The sequence below is a fragment of the Dasypus novemcinctus genome, chromosome 16 (assembly GCF_030445035.2).
Source record: "Dasypus novemcinctus isolate mDasNov1 chromosome 16, mDasNov1.1.hap2, whole genome shotgun sequence".
NCBI classification, from domain to species: Eukaryota; Metazoa; Chordata; class Mammalia; order Cingulata; family Dasypodidae; genus Dasypus; species Dasypus novemcinctus.
This window is the reverse complement of record NC_080688.1, coordinates 49,684,404-49,711,801: the sequence shown is the minus strand read 5'-3', so window position 1 is coordinate 49,711,801 and position 27,398 is coordinate 49,684,404. Positions and strand designations below refer to the sequence as shown.

Sequence of the window (27,398 nt, the reverse complement as noted above, 5' to 3'; positions counted from 1 at the left end):
TTATCTCTGTGCTTTCTCTCTACTGCCTTCTTAAATTAGACTCCATTCCTCCAATGGCAAAGGATGAATTCAGAGATACATAACCAGAGTGATAGGACCACCCTTCTGCAGAATTAATTTAGTGAAAAATTGAATCCCCTTATTGTTATTTTCTTGGCCTCAGTAAAATCAGTTTTATTATTTTAAAAATCAATATCCTAAAACATGTTGCAGTAGTCATAAACATGTATACACACAGATGTATTTATTTACATCAGTATCATTAGTAAATTAAAACTTCTTAGAGTGTTTTAACATCAGAATGTAGTAGCATTTTTTTGTACTCATTGAAGACAGCATTTCCAAATAGCATATAATCCAGATTATATGTGACCAATGCAAGTAAAATTGGGAGATCACATTTTTTATTGTTAATGATTTTCTAGGTTTTTGTGATGCTGAGGACTTGAAAGTGCAGAACTTTTGTAAGTCAGAAATTGAAGTTTTTAAGACATAAGATAAAACACAGAACAAGACTGCATAATTAAACGTTAGAAACCTGTCGTATAGATTATAAAGTGGAAATTAATTCATGGCTAGGGTTCCAGAAGGATTTAAAGAAAGAAATGAGAATGAAGAATTTCTAGGTTACAAACAGAGCCAGGTAAGAGAACCAGGAAGGTAGCAGTGAGTCAGGGAGTTAGTCTTGGGGCAGGGAGAGAGGTTGGGGCAAGGGCTGATAAGGATCACGACAAACTATTATACACTACCAGCTTCATGTAAAGAGCTGAAGGATCTATGGAGTAAGATGTAAGATATGATCCATGCATGATGAAACTTCAGTTTGTTTTATAGGAGACCCTACAGAAGATAGAAGACAGCATAAAACAGATCAGAACTGATCGTGTGGAGTCCAGGCTAAACCTAAACTCTTTATTTTGCAAATAGACTTCGAAGAAATTTTTTTTTTTAAATTTTCTACTCTTTAGGATATTAAAGTATTAATCTTTTGGAGCGAGGTTGTTTACATCTATCTATATTTTGGATTTAAAAGTTAATTTTATGGAGAGATATGAAAGGGAAGTTTTCCAAGGAGGCATAAAAAGGACTGCATACACGAAACCCCAGTGCCAACCACAGGTCCGGTAAAAGTAACAGGAGAGGCTTCTGAACAAAGATCACATCTGAGTCCAACTCCATCACAATCAGGAACACAAACTCCAAAGTAGGGCCAACTCATATGGCTCTGAACTCCATCTGTCATGACCATAGAACCTGTGGGTTTCTGTTTGGTGTATGCTCAGGGGACCTGAATCTCTGGACTGTCCATGTGATAGCCAGGCCCTGAGCCTCAGCAGACCTGCAACTCCCACCCTCTGGCTTAATGAACTTTAGCCAGTTCACAGGGAGGTGAAGAAGGTCAACCACCACACTAGGGAGTCAAGATTGCCTACAACTGCAAGCAGGAGAATTGCATCCATCATCCATGTGGAATCTAAGCCCCTTCTTGATATAGAGGTGGAGTGGACATAACCATTCCAGGGTCCACAGGATGGAGGAATGGAGTATGGATTAGAGTGGACTTACTGATATTCTATTCTGGAACTATTGTAATTAGTAATGGAAGAAAATGTAGCATTAATGTGGAGAAAGTGGCCATGGTAGCTGCTGAAGGTAGGGAGAAGGAAGAAGAGATATGATGTGGGGGCATTTTCAAGATCTGGAGTTGTCCTGAGGGGTACTGCAGGGACAGTTGCTGGACATTTTAGTTCCTGCCATGGCCCACTGGGTTGACTGGGCGAGAGTGTAGACTACAATGTAAACCACTATCCATGTGGTACAGCAGTACTCCAAAATTTATTCACCAAATGCAATGAATGTGCCATGATGATGAAAGAGGTTGTTGATGTGGGAAGAGTGGGGTGAGGTGGGTGGGGACTATGTGGGGACCTCATATTTTTTTAATGAAACATTAGAAAAAAAAAAGGAAAATAAATAATATGAAAAAAAAAAGGACTGCAAGTGGAGGACAATGGCTCATTTGGGGAAAAATGATAAAAGGCTTTTTGGACTTTATGTGCATCTGACCTGGATTTTAGAACTGACCCTCCAAGTGCAATTCTTTAAATGAGGATGATATGTATTTTTCCTCTTCATTTTGTCCAAAGCACTTGGCTAAAAGGCCATGATAAAGAGCAACTGAGTAATTAAATGAGAAATTAAGTTAGGTGCTTTGGAAGATGTCAATATACATAAACATCTGTGTATATGTGTGTGGGGTGTGTATGTATATACACACATGCATACATTCTTTTATGGATTAATTATTTTATATAGAGAGAGCTAATCATTAAACCCGGCACTGATGAAACTACCTTTGTACAAAATGGGGGCAGAGGTGTTAGAAATAATTTAAACAAATAATATTCCTAGGGTCTCTTCTACTTGATTAAGAGAATGGGAAGTAGAGAAGGAGAAAGAAGAAAATTATTAGCCTGCCATTTATGGTTAGTTCCCATTGACAAGACCCTCAGTCGAGCTGTGTGGGCCCCTCTCCATAATACTTACTCCATCCCATGAAAATTAACCTCAGAGCAAATTAAACCCAAACATCCATCTGCCCTCCTGATGTCACTAGATTCCACACTACCATGTCATCGCATTCCACATTCTCCTGTGTTGCTAGGTACCCTAGGCATTCTTATTTTCTGAAGCTCCAGGTGCTATTTTTCCTTGGGACTCAAATACAGAGTCTTTGGTTTAAACGCCATGGTAGCCAAGCTGAAACCTTGAGAAAAGCACCGTCATCCGGGCCCGAGAACCTGAAGACTGTACCCCCCCATCCCAACACCACAGTGTCTTTACAGAGCATTGCAGCCTAGTACCCTCAAGCAAGCAGCCACTCAGGATGGAGCAAACTATGTTGGGTAAGGGAGCAAGTCTTTGCTTAAAAACAATGAACTAGTGTGAGTTGGTTAGATAAAACAGGAATCTGAGATCTGTGATTTTAAAGTCTTAAAAAGTATCTCTAAGGAAAAGAGAATAAAAATAAAATCGTTAGCATGAAAACATGAAACTAGACAGTGTATATTTACACACTGTTTAATGCCTGCTAATTGTTTAATATTGCATTTTTCTCACGTAGATATCAAAAAAGATGTTTCAAATTTTGATTTAGAAATAGTGGCACTTATGACATTTTTGGTTCTTTTACCATTTGAATTATAGAATGTGTGAATATGTATTTCACACAAATGAGAAAATCATTTATTCATAAAGTATACTGATTTACTGGGGAATGAATATGTAATATGTAAAGCTGTTGAATTTAGTTACCTTGGTAACATCTGGAATGACCTACTCAGCCTAAAAATACTTTCTCATTTATTATTCATGTTTTATGTCAAAAATATAAATATATGACTTAAATGTATTAACTCTTATTAAAGATGGGTCTATAAATGATGTTTATCTTACCTGAGAAAGGAATCATTGATATGGAATTTATTAGATACGTATGATTGTTTCATATTAGAGAAACAATTTTAACTCTAATAAAATTAATTTTAACTGTAACAAATTTAACTCTAATAAATATATAATGAAATGCAACAGATTTGGTTTTAAAATGTAATATATCTTTAGGACTATTTATTCTTTTAACATATTGATAAGCTTTTTTTTTATATGACATGTTTAGTATATTTTTGTTTTAAAGGATCTAGTACTTACATGCTTAATAATATTTTTCTTGGCGAATTAAACAATTGGACTTGAGTATGTCCATTATGATTTTCTTTGGATTCTCTTGGAAAGAAATAACTTAATCAGAAATGACCTTTCATACTTTAGCATAGGATTTGAATTGACATAAAAGAACATGTAGAAATCTCCAAGTTATTTATATATGAATCATTCCCTTAATTCTGTATTTATAACTCTAGATAGGTAATTGTTAAAAGAAAGTTTTGATTTGTGAAATTAATAGCTACGGAAAGTGCTATGTCATATTATTTGCAACCAGTTTCCTTTATTCTCCTGGATATGTTTTCTTTCCACATGGAGAATTTTCTTTCTTAAATGGAAATTTATTTTAACTATAATAAAATTAATTTTTAGTATAACAAAGAGTGATTTAATATAATTCTGCCGTATGTATACCTCTTAACTTTTTTCCTTGGTTCATGTTTTAGAAGATTGTTTAAAATATTATTTATTGTTTTACTGAAAATTAAACCTAATGGGTTTTGTTTTGTTTTGTTTTTTGCTGGAGGAAGAGGCTTGAAATTCATGTCTATTTCTTGTCCCTACATTTAGCCATTACTAGGCCTACCTATTCTATTCTCTAACTCTTTTCCAGCTGTCCTCTCCCCTTTTCTATACTTCTGCTGCTTTAATTTGCATTTTTAATAGGGCTGGCTTGAATATTTTTAGACCTCTTAACTGGTCTCCCTTCCGTTTTGCCCCCATTCAACCCATTCTCCTCATTAGTTTCAGAGTAATCTATTAAAACATTTTTTCCATGTCACTTTCCACCATACATGTAAATTGCTTCTATTTGATCACAGGATAGAATCCTTACTCCTTGACACACAAGATATTCCAAACCTCCCCTATTTCTCCCTTTTCATGCTCATCTCTGTTGGAAATGCCTTTCTCTCCTTCTTCACCTGGTTGAGGCTTACTCACATTCCAGAACTCAGCTCAGTTGTCACCTTCTCTCGGAATCCTTCTTTTTAAAGAAGCTTTAGATTACATAAATGTTACATTAAAAAATATAGGAGATTCCCATATATGTCCTACTCCGTCCTTCTCCCACACTTTCCCACATTAACAACATTTTTCATTAATGTGGTACATTTGTTACAATTGATGAACCCATATTCAAGCATTGCTACTAACAACAGACTAAAGTTTACATTATAATTTATATTCTGCCCTGCAAAATTTTCTAGGTTATGGAATAAAATGTATAATGGCCTGTATCCATTATTGCAATGTCCAAGCAGGACAATTCCAGTGTCCCGAAACTGCTCCCGTATTACGCCTATTCTTTCTCTCTCCCCACAGAGTGTAGCCACTGCCTTGATAACCCTCACATTGGATCACAGTCTTTTTGCTCTACACTTTATTTTTCTTATTTTTCTGTCTCTTTTATTTTTCTGTCTCTTTTAATTAAGTGAACTCATTGAAGGCAGATTCTCTACAGGACAAATATTTCATCCCCTGTTGGCCACAGAATAGGTAGTTGATAAATGTTAACTAAGAATGAACGGATAAATGTGTTATATCACTTCTTTCAGAATTTAAATATTAGTTCCATGAATTTAATTGTTTAGAAAGAATTAAATATTTAATTGGCCCCCTAAACTAAAACATACTTGAGAATATGCAGAAATCAAACAAAAATCACAAGTATTAAATGTTATTAGTTCTGCTCACTCACATTTATATGGTTTCATTAAAACCCTTTAACTAAAGGAAACAATTTAATACCTTTGTTTATCATAAGTCTTTGAAATCACTAGTAAATTATTATAGTATAAGTAAAGATTAAATAATGGATTGAAACATAAAATTTTATCATTTTATATAACCTTTGTTTTTTGCTGTCAATAAACTATTTATATACTTTTTCTAAACAAAGCTTTTTATTTTAAAGCCAAAAATGTTTCTTTAACTCCTACTCATTTTCCTTGTTTTCTTTTTTCTACTATTGCATATTTATAAGAAAAATAATATATTTTACTTATAGATAATTAAGAACATTAAAAATCCATTGCCACACAGTTAACGGAAAATCAATATTAACATTTTGTAATGTATCTGTTCAGCCTTTTCCCTCTGTCTATTTTCTTTCACACAGTTGGGAACATATTGGGCACACTGTTTTCCATTTAATATTTCATGATTCACATTTCCCTGTATATTGAAAATAGGATATTGAGTGAATGCAGTATATTTTAACTATTATAACTATTCCAACATTTACTAAGTCAATCCTTTCTGTTGGATAAATGACATTGGATAAATGACTTTTTGCCAGCACACAAAGATTAAACCCCTTGGGTTTAAAAGTCACAGAAGTGGGATACATATTTTTCAGTCTCCATATACACCAATATAAGTAGCAACATATACCCCCCAAGAGGAGTATATGTGAATGTTCCTTTCAGAGCATATTCACCAAATCTGGGTATACTTGCTGGAAAACTGAAAACTTTGAGCAAAATAGTTGACAATTTTCTTGTTCTCTTTAAATTTACTTTTCTTTGAGATTGCATTTGAGATTGAATTGTTTCTTCTATTTTATCTTCTCACTGTTATTTTACTTCTTGTGTCTAAAATTGACTGCTAGGCTCAAAATAGCAATGGCTGGTTCACAAAGTTATTATAAATGTCAAATTTTATATTATATATAAAATTACATAGCATAATGCCAAGCACATATTAGGAGCTCAATAAATACTAGTTGAAATGGAAACTGAATAGCATACTAATTAAAATTAAAATTACCTGTTTTCTTTCCAACAGATGATTCTGCTGCAGAGAGCTTTAATGGCAATGAGACTCTGGGGCACAGTTCAATTCCTTCGGGGGGAACACAGAGCAGGGAGATGGGAGACTCTAACAGTGATGGCAAAACTGGGCTGGAGCAGGATGAACAGCCTTTGAACCTGAGTGACAGTCCCCTTTCAGCGCAGCTGACTTCAGAATACAGAATAGATGATCATAGCAGTAATGGAAAAAACAAATATAAGAATCTTCTAATTTCTGACCTCAAGATGGAACAAGAAGCAAGAGAAAATGGAAGCAAGGTAAGAACATATGACACTCTCCAGAGAATATTTGAGTTGCTCATGAAGGTTACAAAGAAATACATATTTACATGGGAAACGAAGATTATGAACAAAAAATATTTTAAACAAATCCCAATAGTACATTACCAAGAAAATTACAACCATGGATATATAGTATCTGTCCATGTATTAGAAACATGTCTTAGGCAAACCTGTCAGTATGTTTTTATACAAGGAGTCACTAGAATTTAATATTGATTTTTAATGTAATTTATATAAACAAATACAATCTTGTTCATCTGTCTGTGGGAATTCATTGAACTCAGTTGTGAAAATATGTCTCAGTAGACAATAAGACTATAAAACCAGTGTCTAGTTTTCCCTACATAGGATAAACTTTGGCAATAAAGTTTCAATTAAATTCTCAAGTTTGCTCGAAAAATATGGGGACTTTGGTCAGTAATTTACTCCATGTACATGGAAAAATTGTGAGTGTTGGTATCCTGGATAAAATTTTGGAATTAAGTAACTAGGTGAAAAAGTAATTTCTCATAAACAGTATTATAAAGAAGAAAGAAGCATGTTGTTTCAGACATATTCAGTAAATTTGTGAATTCGTTATATTAGAATGAATTACAGCCCCTCCCCCATTTCTAATCTATTAAAAAAAAACCTTAAATTTATACTAGTTTGACACAACTAAGCATAATGATTTTGTGCTATAATTTTTGAAGTTATATACATTTTATGTTTATTTTGGCGCGTACTTACTGACAGTCTACTCCTACGTCTACCCACCTCCAAGTAAGGGTGGTAGAACTGCTCTTTTTCTATAAATCCTAAAAGAAAAATTTCTTAATCTGGATTAATTTCTGAATTTGCTGAGGCACTGCACTTCCTGAGTTGGCTCTATTTAAATCTTTCTCACTTGCCTTAGGGTGTATCTTTTTAATCCTCTTTTAAGCAAATCACTAGACTTTATCAAACACTTAAGCACTTCTGCCCAAGGGAGGCTGCTACAACTTTTGCTGTGGTAAATGTACAAATATCCTCTTCAGCTGTTTAAAACCAAACCACACAAACACAAATGACTTTTTGTTCTGTTATGTGATCTAAATCACTGTTATATTTTGCAGAATAAATTAACCCTTAGAATTTCCTGACTTCCACATATCTGTGTCTTTATAAAGGTTAAACATATAGAAGCTTCCATTTTATTCTGCCTTTTGAATATTTTTCCTGTTATCCAATCCAATGGTGTGCTCTTCTCTTCTTTATCCCCTATCTCACTATAGGAACTGTGTTTATTAAAATATATTTTTGGTGGTCTGGAACTGTATGCACCTCATAAAATCATGTTCTTAAATTTAATCCATTTCTGTGAATGCAAACCCTTTGTAAATAGAACATTTTTATAAGGCTACTTCAGTTAAGGTGTGACCCACCTCATTCAGGATGGGACTTACTCCTATTGTTGGAGTCCTTTTAAGAGAATGAAATTCAGACAAAGAAAGAGAAAGACTTAGAAGAAAGAAGCTGAGAACAATGAAACCCAGAAGAGAAGGGAGAGACCAGTAGATGCCATGTGCCTTGGCATGTGAAAGAGGAGTCCAGGATCATCTGCAGCCAGTCATTGGGAAGAAAATATCACCTTCAGGATGACTTCATTTGGACATTTTCCCAGCCTCAAGCATAAACAAATTCCCATTATTTAAGCCAACTCATTTCATATTATCTGTTTCTAGTACCCCAGGAAACTAAAATAGATTTTGTTACTAAGAGTGGGCTGCTGCTATTGCAAATACCAAAAATGTGGAAATGGCAGTATTAAGAGGCTAGGAGAATTGTGAGCTGTTTAATAGAAAGGGCCCACCTTGCTTTGAAGAGACTATTGGTAGAAAAATGGTTGCTAAAGATACTTCCATTGAAACCTTAGAAATTAAATGATGAATATGTTACAAGAAACTGGAAAAAAGATGAACTCCTTTAGATTTCTGGAAGTCAGAAGCTGAAATCAGTGGAACCCAGTTGAGAGAAAACCACAGAAGCAGAGAGAGCCACAGGAGGAGACAGAGAGAACCACAGGAACAGAGAGAAAGCTGGAGGAAGCCAGAAGCTGAAAGCAATGAGACCATAAAGAGAAAAGAGAGACAGCGGATACTGCCATTGTGCTCTACCGTGTGACAGGAGTCTAGGATTTCCAGTAGCCATGTCTTTTGGAATAGAGCTTCACTTAATGCCTTGATTTGGACATTTTTCTAAGTCTTGGAATTGTAAGTTAATAAATTAATAAATCCCCTTTGTAAAACTCAACCCATTTCTGGTGTATTTCTTTTGGTAGATTTTGCAAACCAAATCAGATTTATTCCTAGATTTTTTTATTCATTTAGTTGCTAGTGTGAATGGAATTTATTTCTTGATTTCATGATCCAATTGTTGATTGCTTCTCTGTAGTAATACTGATGATTTGGGGGTATTGATCTTGTACCCCACCACTTTGCTGAATTCGTTTATTAGCTCTAGGAGTTTTGTTGAAGACTTTTCAGGTTTTCTGTATATAGGAGCACATCATATATACAAACAGGAAATAAGTTTAACTTCTTCCTTTCCAATGTGGATGCCTTTTGTATTTTTTTCTTGCCTAGTCACTTTGGCAAGAACTTCCAGTATAGTGTTGACTAACAGTAGTGATAGTGGGCATCCTTGTCCTGTTACCGACCTTTGAGAGAAGAATTTCAGTCTTTCCCCATTAAGTAGATGTTAGCTATGAGCTTTTCATATATGCCTTTTATCACATTGAGTAAGTTTCCTTTATTCCTACTGTTTTAAATGTTTTATCAAGAAAGGTGCTATATTCTGTAAAATACATTTTCTGCATTAATTGAAATAATCATGTGTTTCTATTTTCCTTCATTCTGTTAATGTAATACACAATTAGTGTATTACATTAATTGATTTAAGAATGTTGTTTAATTTCCATGTATTTGTGTATTTTCCCTTTGTCTCTCTCTTCTTGATTTCTAGCTTCATTGTATGTGTTCAGAAAATATACATTGTGTGATTTCAATATTTTTGAAATTTTTGAAATTTGTGACTCCTGGAGCATGATCCATGTACACTTTATTTCTTTATGTTGCTTTGAACCACTGCTTAGTCTGCTTTTGTTTCAGTCTGAAGGACTCCCTTTGGCATGGCTTGTCAGGAAGGCCTAGTGGTGATGAACTCCCTCATCTGGAAATGTCTTCATCTCTCCCTCATTTTTGAAAGAGAATCTTACTGGATAAAAAAGTCTTTACTGACAGTTGTTTTCTTTCAGCTTTTTAAGTATTTTAACCCACTACCTTCTTGCCTTCATGATTTCTCATGAGAAATTGACATTCAATCTAATTGGGACTCCCTTGTATGTAACATATTGCTTTTCTCTTGTAGTTTTTAGAATTTTCTCCTTGTCCTTTGCATTTGAGAGTGTAAGCAATATATGATAGGGTATGTTTTTCTTAATATTTATCCTGTTAGGTGTTCTATGACCTTCTTGAATGTGCACATTCACATCTTTTACTCAGTTTGGGAAGTTCTCTGTCATTATTTCTTTCATGATTCCTTCTAACCTGTTCTCACTCTCTTTTCTTTCTGAGATTTCCATACTACATATATTGTGCCCCTGATGGTGTCTCAGAGCTGTAGCTGGCTATTTTCACTTTTAAGATTTCTTTTTTCTTTCTGCTGTTCAGCTTGAATAATTTTAAGTATCTTGTCTTCAAGTGCCATTATTGTTTCTTCTGCCTGCTTCAGTCTGCTCTTCAACTCCTCCTGGGCATTTTTCATTTTGGTTATTATGGCCTTCAATTCCACTTGTTCTATTTGATTCCTTTATAAAATTCTATCTCTTTACTAAGATTCTCATTTTGCTTATTCATTGTTTTCCTAATATCCTTTACTTCTTTCTTTCTACTTTCCTTCATCCTCTTATAGCATTTTTAAGACCATTTTTATAATGGCTTTATTAGGTTTTTCTACATTCTCATCTTCTTCATTGATGTTTTCTATATTTTTATCCTCTTCCCTTGGGTGGACCATCATTTCCTGTTTCTTTGCTTGTCTTGTACTCTTTTATATAGCAACTGTGAATTTTAACATTTTAAATCGTTAACCTGGGATTTACTCCCTGGGATATCTGTTTCTTGGTTTTGTAGCCCAGCTGGTGATAAGACGGATTTTCTTGAACTTCAGCCCTCCTATTAAGAATGTCTTACCAAGGCAAATGCAGTGAACAGGGTCTTTTTTCTGTCTCTCTGGGCCTCTGTCTTATCCTGGGCTTTTGCTTGTTAGTTGCTTTGGAGTTAAGACACTGACTGCCGCTGCTTTTGTTCAGAGCATGTTGAAACAATACTTGCCCTTAGAGCCAGGAACCAAAATCTGAGTTTGCTAATCAAAAGCTGTGATCAGTGATCGGCTGTGCCCTCCCCAGTTCTTGGGAAAGAGGGTTTTTATGTCTTTCTGTCATAAGCAGCTAGCCCCAGGACTGGATCCTTTGTGCCTGCCACTATAGTGGGGGATGGACAATGGTAGGTGTCACAGCCAAGAGACCAATTTATAGTTCTTTACCATAGTTTATCAGTCTACTCCTCCTGCTCTTCCCTGGATGTTGTACAGTGTTCTTCTGGTCTCTGGAGTTTCAATACTGTTGTTTCAGACAGTTCCTGACTGTTTAATAGTTGTTTTGGTGGAAGGACTGAGTCCTCGAACTTCCTACTCTGCCATCTTCTCCAGAAGATCCATAAACAGTTTTGATGAGACTTGGCACTAAACATTGTTTCTGAAGTGATTTAAGGCTTTTGAGATGGTGTGATGGAATGACACCATATAGAAAGAACATGTATTTTTTATGTCTAGAGGGTAGAGTGTAGTGGTTGGAACTTTATGTACCCCCAGAAAATCATGTTCTTAATCTAATCTTCTAGGTGTAACTCATTTTAAGTAGTACCTTTTGATGAGGCTACTTCAGTTAAGTTGTGACACACCTCATTCAGGATTGGTCCTAACCCTATTACTGGAGTCATTTATAAGAGAATGAAATTTACACAAAGAGAGAAATCCATGGAAGCAAAAAGCTGAAAGCAACAAAGCCCAGAAGAGGAGTGAGAGACCAGCAGACACTGCCATGTGCCTTCTCAGGTGGCAGAGGAACCAAGGACCACTGGTAGTGGGTCATTGGGAAGAAAGCATCACCCTGATGATGTCTTCATTTGACATTTTCCTGGTCTCAAACATAAGCAAAGAAATTCCCATTGATTAAGCCAACCCATTTCATGGTATCTGCTTCTAGCAGCCTAGGAAACAAACAAAATTCTTAAACATAATAAACAGAATGAAGGTACTTTCCTTCCTCTATTAAAGTGGAGTTATATGGATAGTAGGGATTGTTTGGCCTGAAAATGAGGGATAGCAAAAGAGTTGGGCCTGGGGGAGAAGTAAATACCCCTAAGGAACTAAATGTTTAATAGTTCAGTAAAGGAACAGCAGCTTCCACAGCAGACTGAGATGTAGCTTGAAAGGTACAATTATCCCTTCCACATTGCGAGGGTTAGCGGCATGGCACCCTTGCAATCTGGAAAATCTGCATAAAATTTTTTGGGCTTCCCTTCATACCAGAGGAGATGTCTGAATTTTTCCTTTTTCTTCTATGATCTCATAAAAAGTACCTTATTATTATAAAAATTTTTATTACAAAATTTAGGTTAAGTATTTGATCAGAGGTGATATTATACAATACTACAAATATATTTTATGTATTTCTGAGTTTCTGAACTTTTTATGTGTCATCTTCTGGCCTTCATGTGTCATCTGCAGCTTCCACAAAACTCTCCCTACATTCCTGTTTAATTCCTTATGCTAACAAGTGATCTATCAAAACCATGATGGGGAAAGTCGCAATGTGGAAGGGATAACTGTATAGTGTTTGGAAGCTAAGCAGAATCCACATTTCAATAAGTAGAGAGTGTTCATGTTTGATGGACAATGCTGAAAAATCAAATAAGATGAAAGCAGAAAATAACTGAATTTGTGAGAGCAGTTCGATAACATGTTGGGAACAGCAGATTCCAGAGGAACTGGTTTTATACTAAATATCATGCACATAGCAGTGGATTAGGTACCACAGACAACTCAAAGAGCATATAGACTTTATTCATAAGATCCTTCATATATAGTTTTAGGAAAGAAGGTACATGTATGTAGGATATTTTCTTAGGGAAAGTATGGGCAAATATCTATTCCTGTGTTAAAACACTGGGAGGTCAAAGTAAGGAAAGAGTATTTCTAGTGCAGTAATAGTAAAGAAGGGCTTCCTAGGGGAAGTGAGTCCTAAACTTTAAAGGAATTGAAAGATTATCATTTTTCAGATAGGTATTCATGACAGATACTGAAGGATCTGGAATGTAGATAGGGAAGTTGACTTGGTTTCATAGGCTAGGGTGCTATTATCCATTTTGATCTACATATGATTCACAATGTGACGTTTTAGAAAGAACCTGACATAATTATGCAAGATAAACTGCTTACCAACAATTAATTTATTCACCAAATATTTACTGAGGGACTCCTACAAGCAAGGAACTGTGTTTGAAACAAAAATAATGTTCCTACATTTCAAAATCTCATTGTCTAATGATAGAGATATTAAACCTGTGATTACAATCTGATTCCATCGGTAATATGAGGAACATATGGGCAGGGTGAAATGAAAGAACTGAGGTTGGGCACCCAAGGGAATAAAATGATTCTTTTTTTTTTTTTTGACATACTCAGGGTGGGGGATTAAATCTGGGACTTTGTATGTGGGAAGCCAGTGCTCAACTACTGAGCCACACTGGCAAAAAAAAAAGTTGCTTTTTTGTTTGTTTGTTTTGTTTGTTGTTTATTTTTGGTTGTTTTTTGTTAGAATGCACTGGGAACCTCCCATGTGGGAAGCAGGTATCAGTTGTTTGAGCCACATCCACTCCCTGTATAATGATTCTTGAGGTAGATTTTACAGAAGGATCAATGCCAGAGATGAGTGTGGAAGGATGAGGAGGCATTATCAGATGAGAAAGATTATTTATGGTAGAGGTTTAAGCACGTTTTGAGGCACAGAACCTTAAGAGAACATATCTGATATGTAGGCTTGAAAGGAGCTTGAAATGGCCACAGCAGAGAATATGTGTGGGGAAGAGGCATAAAGGGGATTCATCATGATGGGATTTGTGGGCCATTTTAAGGACATTGGATTTTATCTCATAGGTAGAGTTTAACATTATGAGGTTGTGGACAGCTTGGAATTTTAGAACGATCATTCTGGTAACAGTGTGGTGAACTGAATAGGATAGAGACTATGACAAAGGACAGAAAAGTATTAGAGAGTTATTTTGACAATCCAAAAGGAAGATGATGATGGCTGGAAGCAATAGCAGTAGGAACAAAAAGCAGAGACAGAGTAAAAATAATTGGAAATATTCCTTTTCTTCTTAGAATACTTTACTTGCAAGACCCACATAAACAGTCCCACAGGTGTATACTGCCAACTCCAGGGGGCAACTTTCACATGTTCTACAATATGAATAGCTTCCTTGCCTATCTATGCCCCGTTGGAGTACAAGAATGATGTAACTTTGCTTATGTCTAGAGTCTGGTTTAATACCTGGTATAGGGTAGTTTCCTGACAAATAGTTTTCAAGGAAATGAATGAACATTTATAGAATGTGGGAATGGGCAGAGAAGAAAAACTCTAGAATGACTCCAAGATATTTTACTAAGTCACCTAAATGGTTGATGGTTTTATTCATCAAGATTCAGGATGAGAAACATTTGAAGGAAAAACAGGTTTGACATTTAAAGCTTAGGGTGCCTTATGCAGTATCCATGTTTTATAGGTATTAGGATATATGCATCAATTCTTCAGTTTGAAGAAAGGCCCAGGTTGGAGAGATAGGCATTTGAGATATGTCAGAGCAGAGGTGCTGCTTGAAGCTGTTGATAAGCTCGCCCCAGAAAAGCATGTATAGAGAAGAGAAGAGAGTCAAAATATATTATTTTTCTGAATTAACTGATAAAGAAGCAATGGCAGAAACATTTGTTGAGGAAGAAGAACCCAAGGAGAAAACCAAGGCAGCCAGATAAAGAGGGGATTGGGAAAGAAAACCATTTTAGAAGGCAAAGTGAAAGGCATTTAAAATTGATACAAGTAGTTAAATGAGAAGGTCCTCAGGAGAGGTAGCAGAGGCCTAAATGTAGTCTCTGGTTAGGGAAATTAAACTTAGGAGTTGAATCCAAAACACATGGCAGAAGAATTAGCAGAATTAATGGGAAACTGGATTGGGAACAGTTATAGAGGCTGAGAAAGCTGAATCATGTTTTTGTGCAGAAGACTGCATCTGGAATTTTGTTTTAGGGATTCTACTTCTTATAGAGTAATTGTGGTTCTTGGTGGCTTTGGATTAAGATTGATTTACCCCAAGGCTGTCAGGTGAAGTTTATACTAAAAGTTTAGTGCCTGTTCGTACCTTGTGTATTGTTCAATCAGTACAACTTTCATAGACCTTGACAGATCCATCACTTCTGAATAGCTTTATAAATTGATACTACTAATTTCCTCCTCCAGTTTTCTGAGGCCAGCCTCTGTTCTACCTTAGAGGAGTATAAAAACTTAATTATATAGAATCTCTGAGAAGCTTAGATCATTGTGTGTTTAATACCCACATATATCTTAGTGTTATTATGAATAATATCAAACAAAAATGATTATAAAGCACTTTGAAACATGAACAATGAATAAAAATGCCTGAAACGAATAGCTGATCTGGATTATTTCACTGCCTGATTGCTTATTATTTTGAAAATATACTCAGAAGAGTTTCAGGGAATCTTATCAAGCAATCTAAAGATTAAAATATTTCATTAAAATAATTTAGGTAGTGTACCAGTTTGATATGGTTATGAATTCCAAAAATAGATATTGGTTTATGTTTGTAATCTGGTCTGTACCTGGGTGTAAGTTATGATTAGGGCCTTAATTGGGCCATGTCATTAGGACATTGGGGTAGGGACTCACAGATAAAAGGCATGGCAAAGGACAGAGTTTGGGGTTTTTTGACGTTGGAGTTTGATGCTGAAGTCTTAAGCTGGAGCCCTGGGAAGTAAGCTCACAAAGGAAAGGAAAGCAAGCCCCAGGAAGAGAGGAACGCTGAGCCCAGAGAGAAGCAAGACCCTGGAAGGGAAGAACCCAGGAAGCCTGAACCCTCACAGATGTCAGCGCCATCTTGCTCCAACCCGTGAAAATAGACTGTGGTGAGCAAAGTAACTTATGCTTTATGGCTGGTATCTGTAAGCTCCTACCCCAACTAAATACCCTTTAGAAAAACCAACCAATTTCTGGTACTCCCTGCACCCCTTTGGCAGACTAATACAGGTAGTATTTATTTTCCACTTGTATATGACCACAATTTTAGAGGACAAGACATAACATTAGAGCTCAGAAGAGAGTAGAACTGATGATTAAGAGCTTAGAAAATAGGACCCAGAAAGAAGTGTTAAGGGAACTTCTTTTCAGAAAGACAGAAGTCAAGGTAAACAAATCTGGGTACAGATATGTTTAAAACTTGTTAATGAGAATAGGAAAAAAAAACACATAATGGGTGGAAATTCATGACATAGAAATACTGTATCATTGATTTTTTTTCTTTTTAATGTTTTCTTTTTCTTTAAGTGTGATTCCACTGCATTTTTACTTAATATGGCAAAATATTCTGAAGCAATTCTCCAGGAGAATAATGTTTCAAATAATTAATATGGTGGGAAAGTGATTATTTTTTAAAGGTTAATGTGTTTCTCTGGTTACTGCTTATTTGGTTCTGGGCTCAGTTCCCAAGACCCTTCAATTTTCACTCAAAATTAATAGCAATTTTCTCCAATATGACATGTGACATTTGCTCAATCTTTTCTTTAAAATTTTTTACAAAAGTGGATGTTACCTCAAATTAATGTTTGTAAAATTTTAATCATACTTATATTAATAATTGCTTCATAATACTGTTAGATATGGTGAATGGACATAGTACAGTTTTCAAAAGATCCTTTTTAAGTTTTTAGGTATAATGAGATTGCCTTTTAAGAACCAAGAGCAGTGGATTGGCCTTTGGATCAATATTACCTTAGTGTTTGTTATGTGGATATCCCAGCTCATCATTGTTCCAATTTGATGTTTGCAGTATCTGGTTTCCCGTTCTTTAGAGAATTTGGCACAGATCTTGTGCAGGGTAGAAACAACAGCACATATTCAGCAAATGTGCCTAAAATATGCTAGGCACTGTCGTAGGTCCTGGGAGAACAAAGAAGAATAAAACAATAACAACAGTACTGGGCTCTGCCATTAAGAACTCACATACTGACCAAAAGCATAGGTATATTAATAAGCATACTATAATAGGGAAATTTAGTTGTATATGAGAGTGCCTTCTAGGTATACTGACCATGCCTTAGAATTTGGACTCTGAGTCATCTGTTCCTTAAGCTTGTATCCAGTTAGTGCTATTATGAAATGGTTACCTCACAGTCCAAGGCACTACACTGTATGTCCTGCAACCAGCAATCCCTTGTCCTAGGCAGTACAACTTGACATCTTGCCTTATAGGAGAGTTCTGTGAACTGCCATCTGCCTGTGGGACAAGTCCTGGGACAGCTCATCCCTCAGACTGGACACAAGACAGATTGAACAAGACATCCCTACTCCCAGAATATACACAAGGGTTACTCTGCTACCTCTGGAAAAGGGATGAGGGATTTGCACTGGGAGCAGAGGCCAGCTTTGTACTGAGCCAGTGAGGGGTGATGGAGCAGCCAGCCAGGGAGCAAGAGATCCTACCACTTCTAAGTAGCCTTCTTCTGGATTGACTGCTTACCCTGTTACTGCAGCCTGTAACTGCTTTTCAGAGCTTTGAGAAAGATGTTTCTGCCTGTTCTTGCTAGTTGCTCAAACTTCTCTGGGGGGATGGAGCCCAGAAGCATTGCACTCTACCATCTTCATCAGGGTGGGGCCTCAGGACAAAATATTTTTATATACATCAACAATAAGAATAATTTTAATTGAGTTATTCCAGTGGCTGTGTGGTAGTTATTATTTTTAGTATACTAGAGTACAATTTAATACTACTCTCTACTATAATTCCTTTCAAAATATTTTTGCATACTTTAACAATAAGAATAATTTTAATCTAGTCATTCTTAGTGACTGTATGGTAGTTATTATTTTTGGTATACTAGAGTACAATTTAATACTATACTTGATTTCTTTCTAAAAATAACTGATGAGAGCAATATCCCCAAGCACTACTTCTTAGGCACAGCAAATGTTGCTAATTTCCATAACCTCTGAATATAATTTCTTTCTGGCAGATGATCCCAAACTTTGTCATTGTCTTCATGACTTTTTTCTACTTATATGTATAACACTAGCTAAAACTGTATATCTTTTGCCATCTTCCGGTTGGTCTAATTGATTCAATACAAATTAGTTTATTATTTATATTTTGTATTAGGAATTTAGGATGGTAAATTTAAGTCCCATAGTAACTGCAAAGAAAATAGTGGAAAATATGTAAGCTCATGGAGATAGTAATTAGAATATAGGTTGTCACAGGCTAGCATGAGGGCGTATGTGGAGTTAATGCATAATGAGCGTAGGGTTTCTATTTGGGAAGACAGGAAAGTTTTAGTAATGGAAAGTGAATGTGTTTAATCCTATTGGATTAAATGCTTGGGAAAGATTGAGATGTGAAAATTTAAGTCATATACAGGTTCCCACAATTAAAGAAAAAAGAGAGACCAAAGGGGCATATTGAAATATGCATATTGAAATATGCAGTGCATGATCTTGGATTGGTTCTAGCACTGGAGGAGATAAGGCCCTAAGGAAAATTATTGGGATATGTGGGAAAAAATGGAACATAGACAATGCTTTATATCAACATTACAATATTTGTTGAAGTTGAATTGCCCTTAAGTTGGTTACATAAGTAAATATCCTTGTTCTTAGGAAATATACATCACAATAGTAAGGGTTCACGGAGAGTGATGTATACAAACTACACTCACGTTTTGATAAAAATGGCCTGATAGAATGATATGGCAAATGTGGCAAAATGTTAAATTGGTGGCTCTGGGTAACTTGGAGATAGAGGTATATTGGAGTCCTCTGTATGAAGTTTGCATTATTTTTGTAACTGTCCTGTAAGTTTCAAAATATTTCAAAATGTTTTTATAGAGAGAGAGAGACACACACACAGTTCTAATTTAGAAAATTTAGCAGTATATTTCCCTTTGGAATGAAATTATCACTTTTCCACAATTACCTTAAATTTTAGAGTTTAAATTCTTTCTCTTGTGTTTTTAGCTATATTTTAAAATTCAGATTTATATTTTCTTATTTTAGGAAATAAATTCAGCATCAAATGGCCACATCTTAAAGTCATACTTCTTTTGAATTTCAACAACTTCTGTATGACAGCATTGTCATTATTCCTGAGTAGAGAAAACAAAAATTAATATTCTATGAGTTCTGCAGAGGAGATTTCTGGTATTAAGGTATTTTAGATAACCTTTTCCTGAGATGAAAGATAGAGATGTTGTCCTTCCCTAGAGAAGGAACACACATTGTCAAGTGCTCACACTGTCTTGAGTCTTATTCCTTCAGGATTCTTTGATTTAATTTGGGAGACCCTCATCCAATTTCAAGAGTATGCTGGGGATTTGGGGATTTTGAACCAATTATGGTAACAACTCCTTCCCTATTTTCTCTTATCAAGATAGTCTGACATGTTCAACTAGAATTTTCCCAAAGTCTAAGGAATAATAAATAATTATGGAAAGAAGGACTAGCATTTTAAAACCCACTTATTTCTCAAACTCCTCACTCCCTGATAACTAGAACGTGAATGGCTGGAGGGCAAAACAATGTTTTTCTCTGTAGTTGTCAAGGTCATGGTAGAATATATTATGTGCTTTAAACAAATTCTGGAATTGAATTAATCTTCTATAATTACCAATGAGCAGGCTGTGTTTTATAGGTATTTTTACCTGGCTTTTTACTCTTTCAGCTCTTTGCCAGCTTTCAGGCATGTCAACTACAGGGCCACATTAACTTTTTGAAATTTGACTACTTCTGGAAACTCAGGGTAAATGTCAGATGCCTTGTCCAGTTTTCAATGCTGTTATGGTTCTAATCTAAATTTCTGGGCTGAGAGATACTACTAGTCATTAAAACAATCAAATAATTTCTGTACTATAGATGGCAAATAGTTTTCATTTTTTGTTCCAGTCATGAATACCTGGTAGTAGCTGCTTAGCCTGCTGATACATTATGCCCAGCCTCAGTAGGGAAAATGATCCATTAGATGCTGTGTTCTTAGCATAGGGCAAGGAAGTAGGGCATATATGCCATTTGTCATCCTTAAGGTAATCCTGTCTGGTTCAGAATTATCAGCATTTAGTCTTAGCTTACTCAGGAACATCCCTTCTACTGAAGTTATGAAAATTACCAATAAATGTTTACCTGTAATATTTCTATAATAGAACTAGTCGATAAGCATATTTTATGCACATGCAGAATTGCCTAGGTAAGAGACATTATATTCCATAATATATTTCTTGGTGTGTCATCTTCAAGATAATAGATGTAAAATCTCTATGACTATAGAAATATACTAACATGAAAGAAAAAGACAGCACTGTCTGAATTTGTTTCTTAAAAAAGTGCTGGAAGACTTACCTATTTAAATTCTCTGTATTAGAGACATTTGATGGAGTTACCCTAGGTAGTCTCTTCAACTTTAAAAAAATCCATTGCACAAAATCCACTTTATGGTTTTGGAGGGAATGTTAGCAAGTGTGATGGTTTTCTCAGGGCAGGGAGGAGGTTGAGATTCCTTGGGGCAGGCTAGAGATTGGGTAGTGCTGGCTTGTGGTTGGGTGGTACTCTTCACAGGGTGCGGAGGAGGTCAGGACTCCTTGGGGCAGACTGGAGGTTGGGTAGTGCAGGCTTGAAGTTAAGTTGCAGCATCCTCAGGGTGGGGCAGAGTTGGAATTCCTTGGGGCAGGCTGGAGATTGGGTGGTGCACTCTTGATATTGGGTAGTCTGTCTCTTCAGAGCAGACCATCGCTCTGAATTTATCTAGCAAAGTCTCAGCAGAATTTAGAGTTTCATATTCCTACTGCCATCACCATCAACTCATATGTCTCCTTTCCAATCATCAGGATTCCATGTCTTTCCAATTAGTGCCCTCACTTTAACAGCAGACACTATGCAAGGTTTAGATTTTAGTTTCCATTGTAACTCTGCTACTTGCACAGTGAGACTCTGAATCTGGTTTTCGGAGATCTCAAATCTGCAGCTGCACCAAATGATTTCCTTTCAGAGTACACATAGAAATTTTCACATTATTCATTTGGTGCATATGTTGCAAATTTGAAGCCTTTAGCTCATCCCCCCCCCCCCCCCGTTTTTATTTGTAACTGTGTCCAGCATAATTCAGAACAGCCCACCAACATCATTGTACCTTTTAAATCTACAAAACTCTATTAAGGTGGTAAAAACATTTTCACAAAGATCCTTGCTTTTTATAAGCAGGGAAGTAGTTGTATTCAGTAGTGATACTTTGTGTATCTCTAGCACCAACTCATGCCATGGACTGTCAATGTCTCCCTCTTGATTATTGGAAATAGAGTCATTAGTGCCCTCAAATCTAGCAAAGTAGAGAGCCAATCACACACACACACACACACAAAAACCATTTCAGAAATCACATTTTTAAGATTCTGTTTCTCAAAAACCACTCCCAGTACCAGACTGTGTTAGTCAGGGTTCTCTAGGGAAACAGAACTGACAGGAGATATCTGTAAATAATATGAGCTTTTATAAAATTGTCTCATGCAACTGTGGAGATGCACAAGTCCAAATTCCATAGAACATGCTGCAAGTCAGAGACTCAGATGAAGGTCCTCATTGAGTTTCCCAGGAGACACTGGGCCTCTGAAGTAGAGATGGGGATTCTCTCTCTGAATGCTGAAATCACTTCTCCTTTTAAGACCTTCAACTGATTGGATAAGACATCGCTCATTGCTGATGGCCATCTCCTCAGTTGATTGTACATGTAACTAGCTGTCTCTGCAGTCAACTCACTGATGATTAAAATCCATGAAATGCCCTTTTATTACAATTAGCTCAGTGCTTGCTTGACGAAACATCAATGTACCATTACCTGACTGAGTTGGCACATTAGCCTAACCATCACAGCAAGCATTCCCAGAAAACTTTTCTTGTCCTCTTTGTACATATTCCTTTAAATTCCACTCAGCAACTTGAAGTCTACTTTGATGAAAAATACAAGTGAAGGTTATGGAAAGGGAAGAAAAGGGTGAGAAGGAGAATTATTATTTGTTGAAGGCCTAATACAGGTTAGGTATTGTACTATATGTTCCAGTAAATTTATGGAAGTTTTCTCCCTACAGATCCTCTGCAACCCATCTCCCATTCATTTGTTCAATTGGCAAGCAAATGAACATTTACAGAGCACTTGTCATATGGAGATTTTAAACCTTCAGACATTTTTCATTGTCCCTCATTAATGAAACATTAGTTCCTTAAGCGTGGTATGTTTGAAAGGTGATGTGTAATATTATCCATGGGCTTGTCTCGTTCATATATATTTTTCTCTTTTTCAAGTCAATGTCTTCAGGATTTTACAATATGAAATTAGATTTTTCCCTATGTATTATATAATAGATTTATATATTATAATTATGTATTGTATAATATATTATTATAATAATAGATTATATTATATCATTTATATTATATTATATTGCATTATATAGTATTATATAATATTATATAGTATTATATTGTATTATATTGTATTATATTTTAAAATATTCTGGAAAATTGCTCCTTTTCTGCCCACCCATGCTATTCTTCTGTCTGTTATCCACATTTTCTCCCTTTTTAAGTTACTCCTGATCTCAAGGTGTATATAATGCTAAGAATAGTTTGTGGTGAAAAGACATTTTTCATATACATTAGAAGAGGGGTGAGCTAATCTCTTTCCCATTATTTACATTGGAAGGAAGAACTATTAACCTGGCATGCCAACTCTTAATAGGTAAAATTAAGTAAATTTTTGACTATTTCCAGGACCTTTGAAAAACTGATGTTACAGAAGCAGGCCTAGTATGAGGAATATAAAGTATCCCTTTTCTATGTGTATATGTCATGGGAAGTCACCCCATCTACAAATGTTTGATCACAGGAATAAAAAAGAAAACTCTGAAAGAAAGAAGAAAAGAGGAGACTGCAATGTAAAATTAAAAGGAACACCAATATAATCTTCTCATACCATTTTATTAAAAGAAAGAAAAAATATATCTTCAGAGCTATATTCGTCACCAGTGCACAGGGATTTTTTATTTTCATTCATACACATTACTATTAAGATGACCTTCCCTTCCCCCCTAATTTTTCGTTATAGTTTTTTCTTTCATTCATTTGGAAATAATTTATTTTTCTTTCCTATGAGCATTTTTGTATCTCTTATGTTTAAGTTGGTGAATGACCATGCTCTAGATAGATGGGTTACAGAGAACTAAGTCAAAACTGAACTTCTAAGAAAAGCAGCATTTCCCTTCATCACTTTTGGGGATCCCTATTGTGTAATGAAGAAGCATTGTTTCCTAGAGGTCGTTTCCTAGGGGTAATCCCATTCATTTATAAGGAAAGAAAACCAGAACATTAACAAATCAGATCAATAATAATTAATAAGTATAATTATTTAACTATTGGGCATATTTTTAGGGAACTGTCTCAATTCATTCTATACTATCCTGAATTTCAGATAATAGAAGAAGAATAGATTTGGATTTAAAACATTAAAAAGGGATTTTTATTTAAGTATAAATGAGTACTTAACATAATATAAATGCCAAGCACAATTTCAAATTAAGTAGGTCAGAATGGAGAGAAAATAAATTTCTATAGTGCTGCAACTATTCTTGTGTTGATCTCAAAGTATCTATCATTAACACTCTCCTATTAACATTTATAGAAGATTTATGCATAGACTGATGGGAAAATTAACCTCTGAATCTGTAATGTCAGGTACTTTCCATAAATTTCTTACAGATACCTGCTTGAAGAATTTGGCTGTATACAATTAGAGATGACACTACTAATTTTACAAAATGATTTTATTAGTTTTACTTGCAGATGTATCTAAAGCACAAAAACCTAGGACTTAATTTTGTCTCATTTTATGAGGCCATACTATCCATGTATGGTATAGAACTTAGTTTAAACACAGCACTCTCGAATAGAATTTTCTGCAATGATGGAAATGTTCTGCATTGTCCAATATGGTAACCATGAGCCACATGTGACTATGTGAAATGTGGCTAGAACTATTAAGGAACTAAATTTTTAATTGATATAAGTTTAATTAATTTATACTTAAATAGTGACATGGGACTAGTGGCTGCTGTGTTAAACACACAGAGCTAGAATAATTAGTTCATGGGAATTCTGTTACATTGGTTCATTTTTCCTGCACCTACTCCTCTTCCTACAATAAAAGACTAACACTCACTACAACCCCTAATTGTCAATAAAAATACTCATGGTTTCAACTTTTAAAATAATAGGATAGGATTAATAGTTGTCTTCCAGAGAACCCAAGTACACAACATAATTTAATGGCTGGGAAAAGAATGATTCCTGAAGAGTACAGAAGAACTCTTTATTTAATATACTATTTTGAGCTTTGTTTTTGAAGCACACTGTAATTTGAAATACAAATATGCAATAATTTATGAAGAAAGTCCCACTCAGGTGGGTTTTTTACATGAGATGTTCAAGAATTGTGGACCATTTAAAAATAATAGGGCGTCAGTATATTGGTAAAAACAGATGAAAGTTTTGCTCATATAAAAATTGCCATCATTAGTTATTCAATGAACATTCACTTTCATGCTGGCAATCAAAGGTGTCATTGATTTTTTCATAAGGCACTCCAGTTTACAGGGGAGGCAGACAAGTAAAGAGATCATTAAGAGAAAATGTATTAATGTTGTGGCAGTAGCATTCAGAGTGATACAGGACTGCACAGAGAGATACCTAGCCCATTTGAGAAGGGCAGATGGAGATTCATGACGACTTCCTGGTGGACAATCTTGAATGATAAGTAGTGGTAGTTCACCAGGTGACAAAGAAAGGTGGTGAAGTCCATTCAAGGATAAGGAGTAGCATATATAAAGAATAGAGGAGCAAGAGGACATAGCCAGAAGAGAATAATGGAACTATGTCAGTATAGCTGGACTACAGTCTTCTTAGAATGAGGAAGCGAGAGGTTACCGTTGAAACACAGTAAAAGGCTTGACAGATCACAGGCTAATCATTGTAGGAAGATTGGGTTTTTCTCTGAAGGGAGTGGATGACTGAAATATTAAAAGCAGAGGGATAAGGTTTATATTTTGAGAAGTACTCTTGAAGTTGTGTAGATTAAAGTTGGGCAAGACCAGGCAGCAAATAGGTAAAGAGATTGTAAAGGTCAGAGTGAAATCCTGAATAGGGATAAGAGAAGAATGGATGCAGAGGAAATGGGTTCTCTATGGAGATAGGGAGGCAGAGTTTTCAGGAATTTTATCTGTGAAGTAAGAGGAGAGTGAAGTCAGTTTATGAGATAGGGAACTTAAGCTGATAAAGTTATGTTATTGATATAAGAATTGTAATAGATAGCTAAGTAGGGGAACTCAGAAGATGGACTGACTGGGCAGCATGAAAGCAATTGCAATTCTCTGGTGACACCATATCTCTGAATTGTGTAAAATTCTCCAGAATGTGAGCTAGGCCCATTGAATGATTAGACTGATAGAAGGTTGGTGTTTCCTAGACTGGGTTTGGCTGAAGGTAGAGGGCTAGATTATTTGTGAATATTTATGCAGATATTTAAAGTTAAGACTAATTTGTCAGGATGGTAAGATAATGAAAACAGGAAAGGGCTGGTAGATTTGAAGAAATTTGAGTAAAATAATTGGAAACCTTCTTGAAGACATCTAACAGGACAAGTGGGAGTAAGAGAATCAAAAGTTGTAATGACAGTAAGTATAATCAGAGAATGGAAAATTGGGGGTTTATATTCCAAAAGAAGCAATTCGTTTTTGATTAGGGATATGGTCTTAAGTGTGAGGGGCAGAAATGGCATAAAAATGGATGTCACTTAAATTGAGAAGTACAAGGAATTATGTGCCCGGATGATGATAGGGTCTTCTTTAAGGACACAGAAATTACCAAAGACAATGACGATATTTGGTATAGAAAGAAATACTATTGGCCAAGTGATAAATGCTTACTTGAGTATAAGGAAGTAAACAATAGGTAATAGTTGGCTGTACAGTGAGAAAATATTGACTTCAAAGGAAGAGGTGTTTTCACAAAATAGTTTGAGAATAAAGTGCTGGAAGGGGAAATGTGACTCTAATATATAGCAACCCAATATTTGGGCTTTGGCAATATGTAGGTAGGCTTTGGACAAATGTGCTGGAAAAATAGAAAAGTCCATAAATGAGGCAGTCAGTAGTCCTAGGGGAGGGCCAGTTTTCACATATGTTGAGGAAAAAGAAGCATCCTCTGCAGAAGTTTAGGGACAGAGGCATGTGTTTTCTATAGAATGGGTTATTTTAGAGAGCATAAAGGAAGATCGGGAGGCAGGGGGAATAGCTTTGTGAACAATGCACAACAGAGGAGGATGTTTGCAAGAATAGGATAGAATGAGTAAAATGCTTACATTTTGGGTAGTGGCCGAGTATGATCAGAAATGAAGTATGGCTTCCAGTTTTCAAAAGGAATTAGAGTTGTTTTGATGTTCCTAAATTGATAACTTCCTCATCTTCCCAACTACAAATGCCATCACTCTCCACAATCTACAATATACCTATAGCCCCTGATTGACTCTTGTTACAATGTAAAAAGTGTCCATACTGCTATCAAAGGCCAATCTACCTATTCTATGGATCTTGTACCTCCTTACCTGCTCAGATACTTCCATTGCTTAGCATCCCCCATATATAAAAATTCCCATCAATAGTTTCATGTGTATGTAATGCCAACTTCTGGCTTTCTTCCAAATTTACTGTCCCTCTCCTTTGTGAATAACTATTCATTTAATCCACTTATAAATTTGGGGGTGTTCCAAGGCTCAGATCTATGCCCTCTTCTTTTTTCTTTTCTCTAGCCTCTAGAGTCTAGATGATCCTACTGAAGCCTGGTGGATTTAAAATACTTAAATGCTGTTAATTGCCAAACTTCTATCTCCAAATCAGACCATGACCCTGAACTCTAGGCTCAGTCAGCCACCTACTTATCATTTCCTCTTAGAAGTCTTATGGTTTTTCAAATTCCATTTGTCAAAAACAGAATTCTTGATCTCCTCTCCAGACCCCATTACAGTTGACAGTCTTTAAAATAACATTAACTCATTTATTATTAATGATCACTTATTATACCTCTTTCCTAGTTTCCTAAGGTACTTGCTTTGGGTTTTATAAAAA

The 27,398-nt window shown here is 35.6% G+C and overlaps 1 protein-coding gene across 4 annotated transcripts in view; it reads left to right on the top strand.

The window, feature by feature from the left end:
• Positions 1 to 27,398, top strand: part of NOL4 (nucleolar protein 4) — a 427,624-nt gene that overhangs the window by 242,307 nt on the left and 157,919 nt on the right. For all 4 annotated transcript variants that reach the window (XM_058277606.1, XM_058277605.1, XM_058277604.1 and 1 more), the window contains exon 6: positions 6,514 to 6,797. In XM_058277606.1, the coding sequence (XP_058133589.1) occupies positions 6,514 to 6,797 (284 nt within the window). The remainder of the gene's footprint in view (positions 1 to 6,513; positions 6,798 to 27,398) is intronic.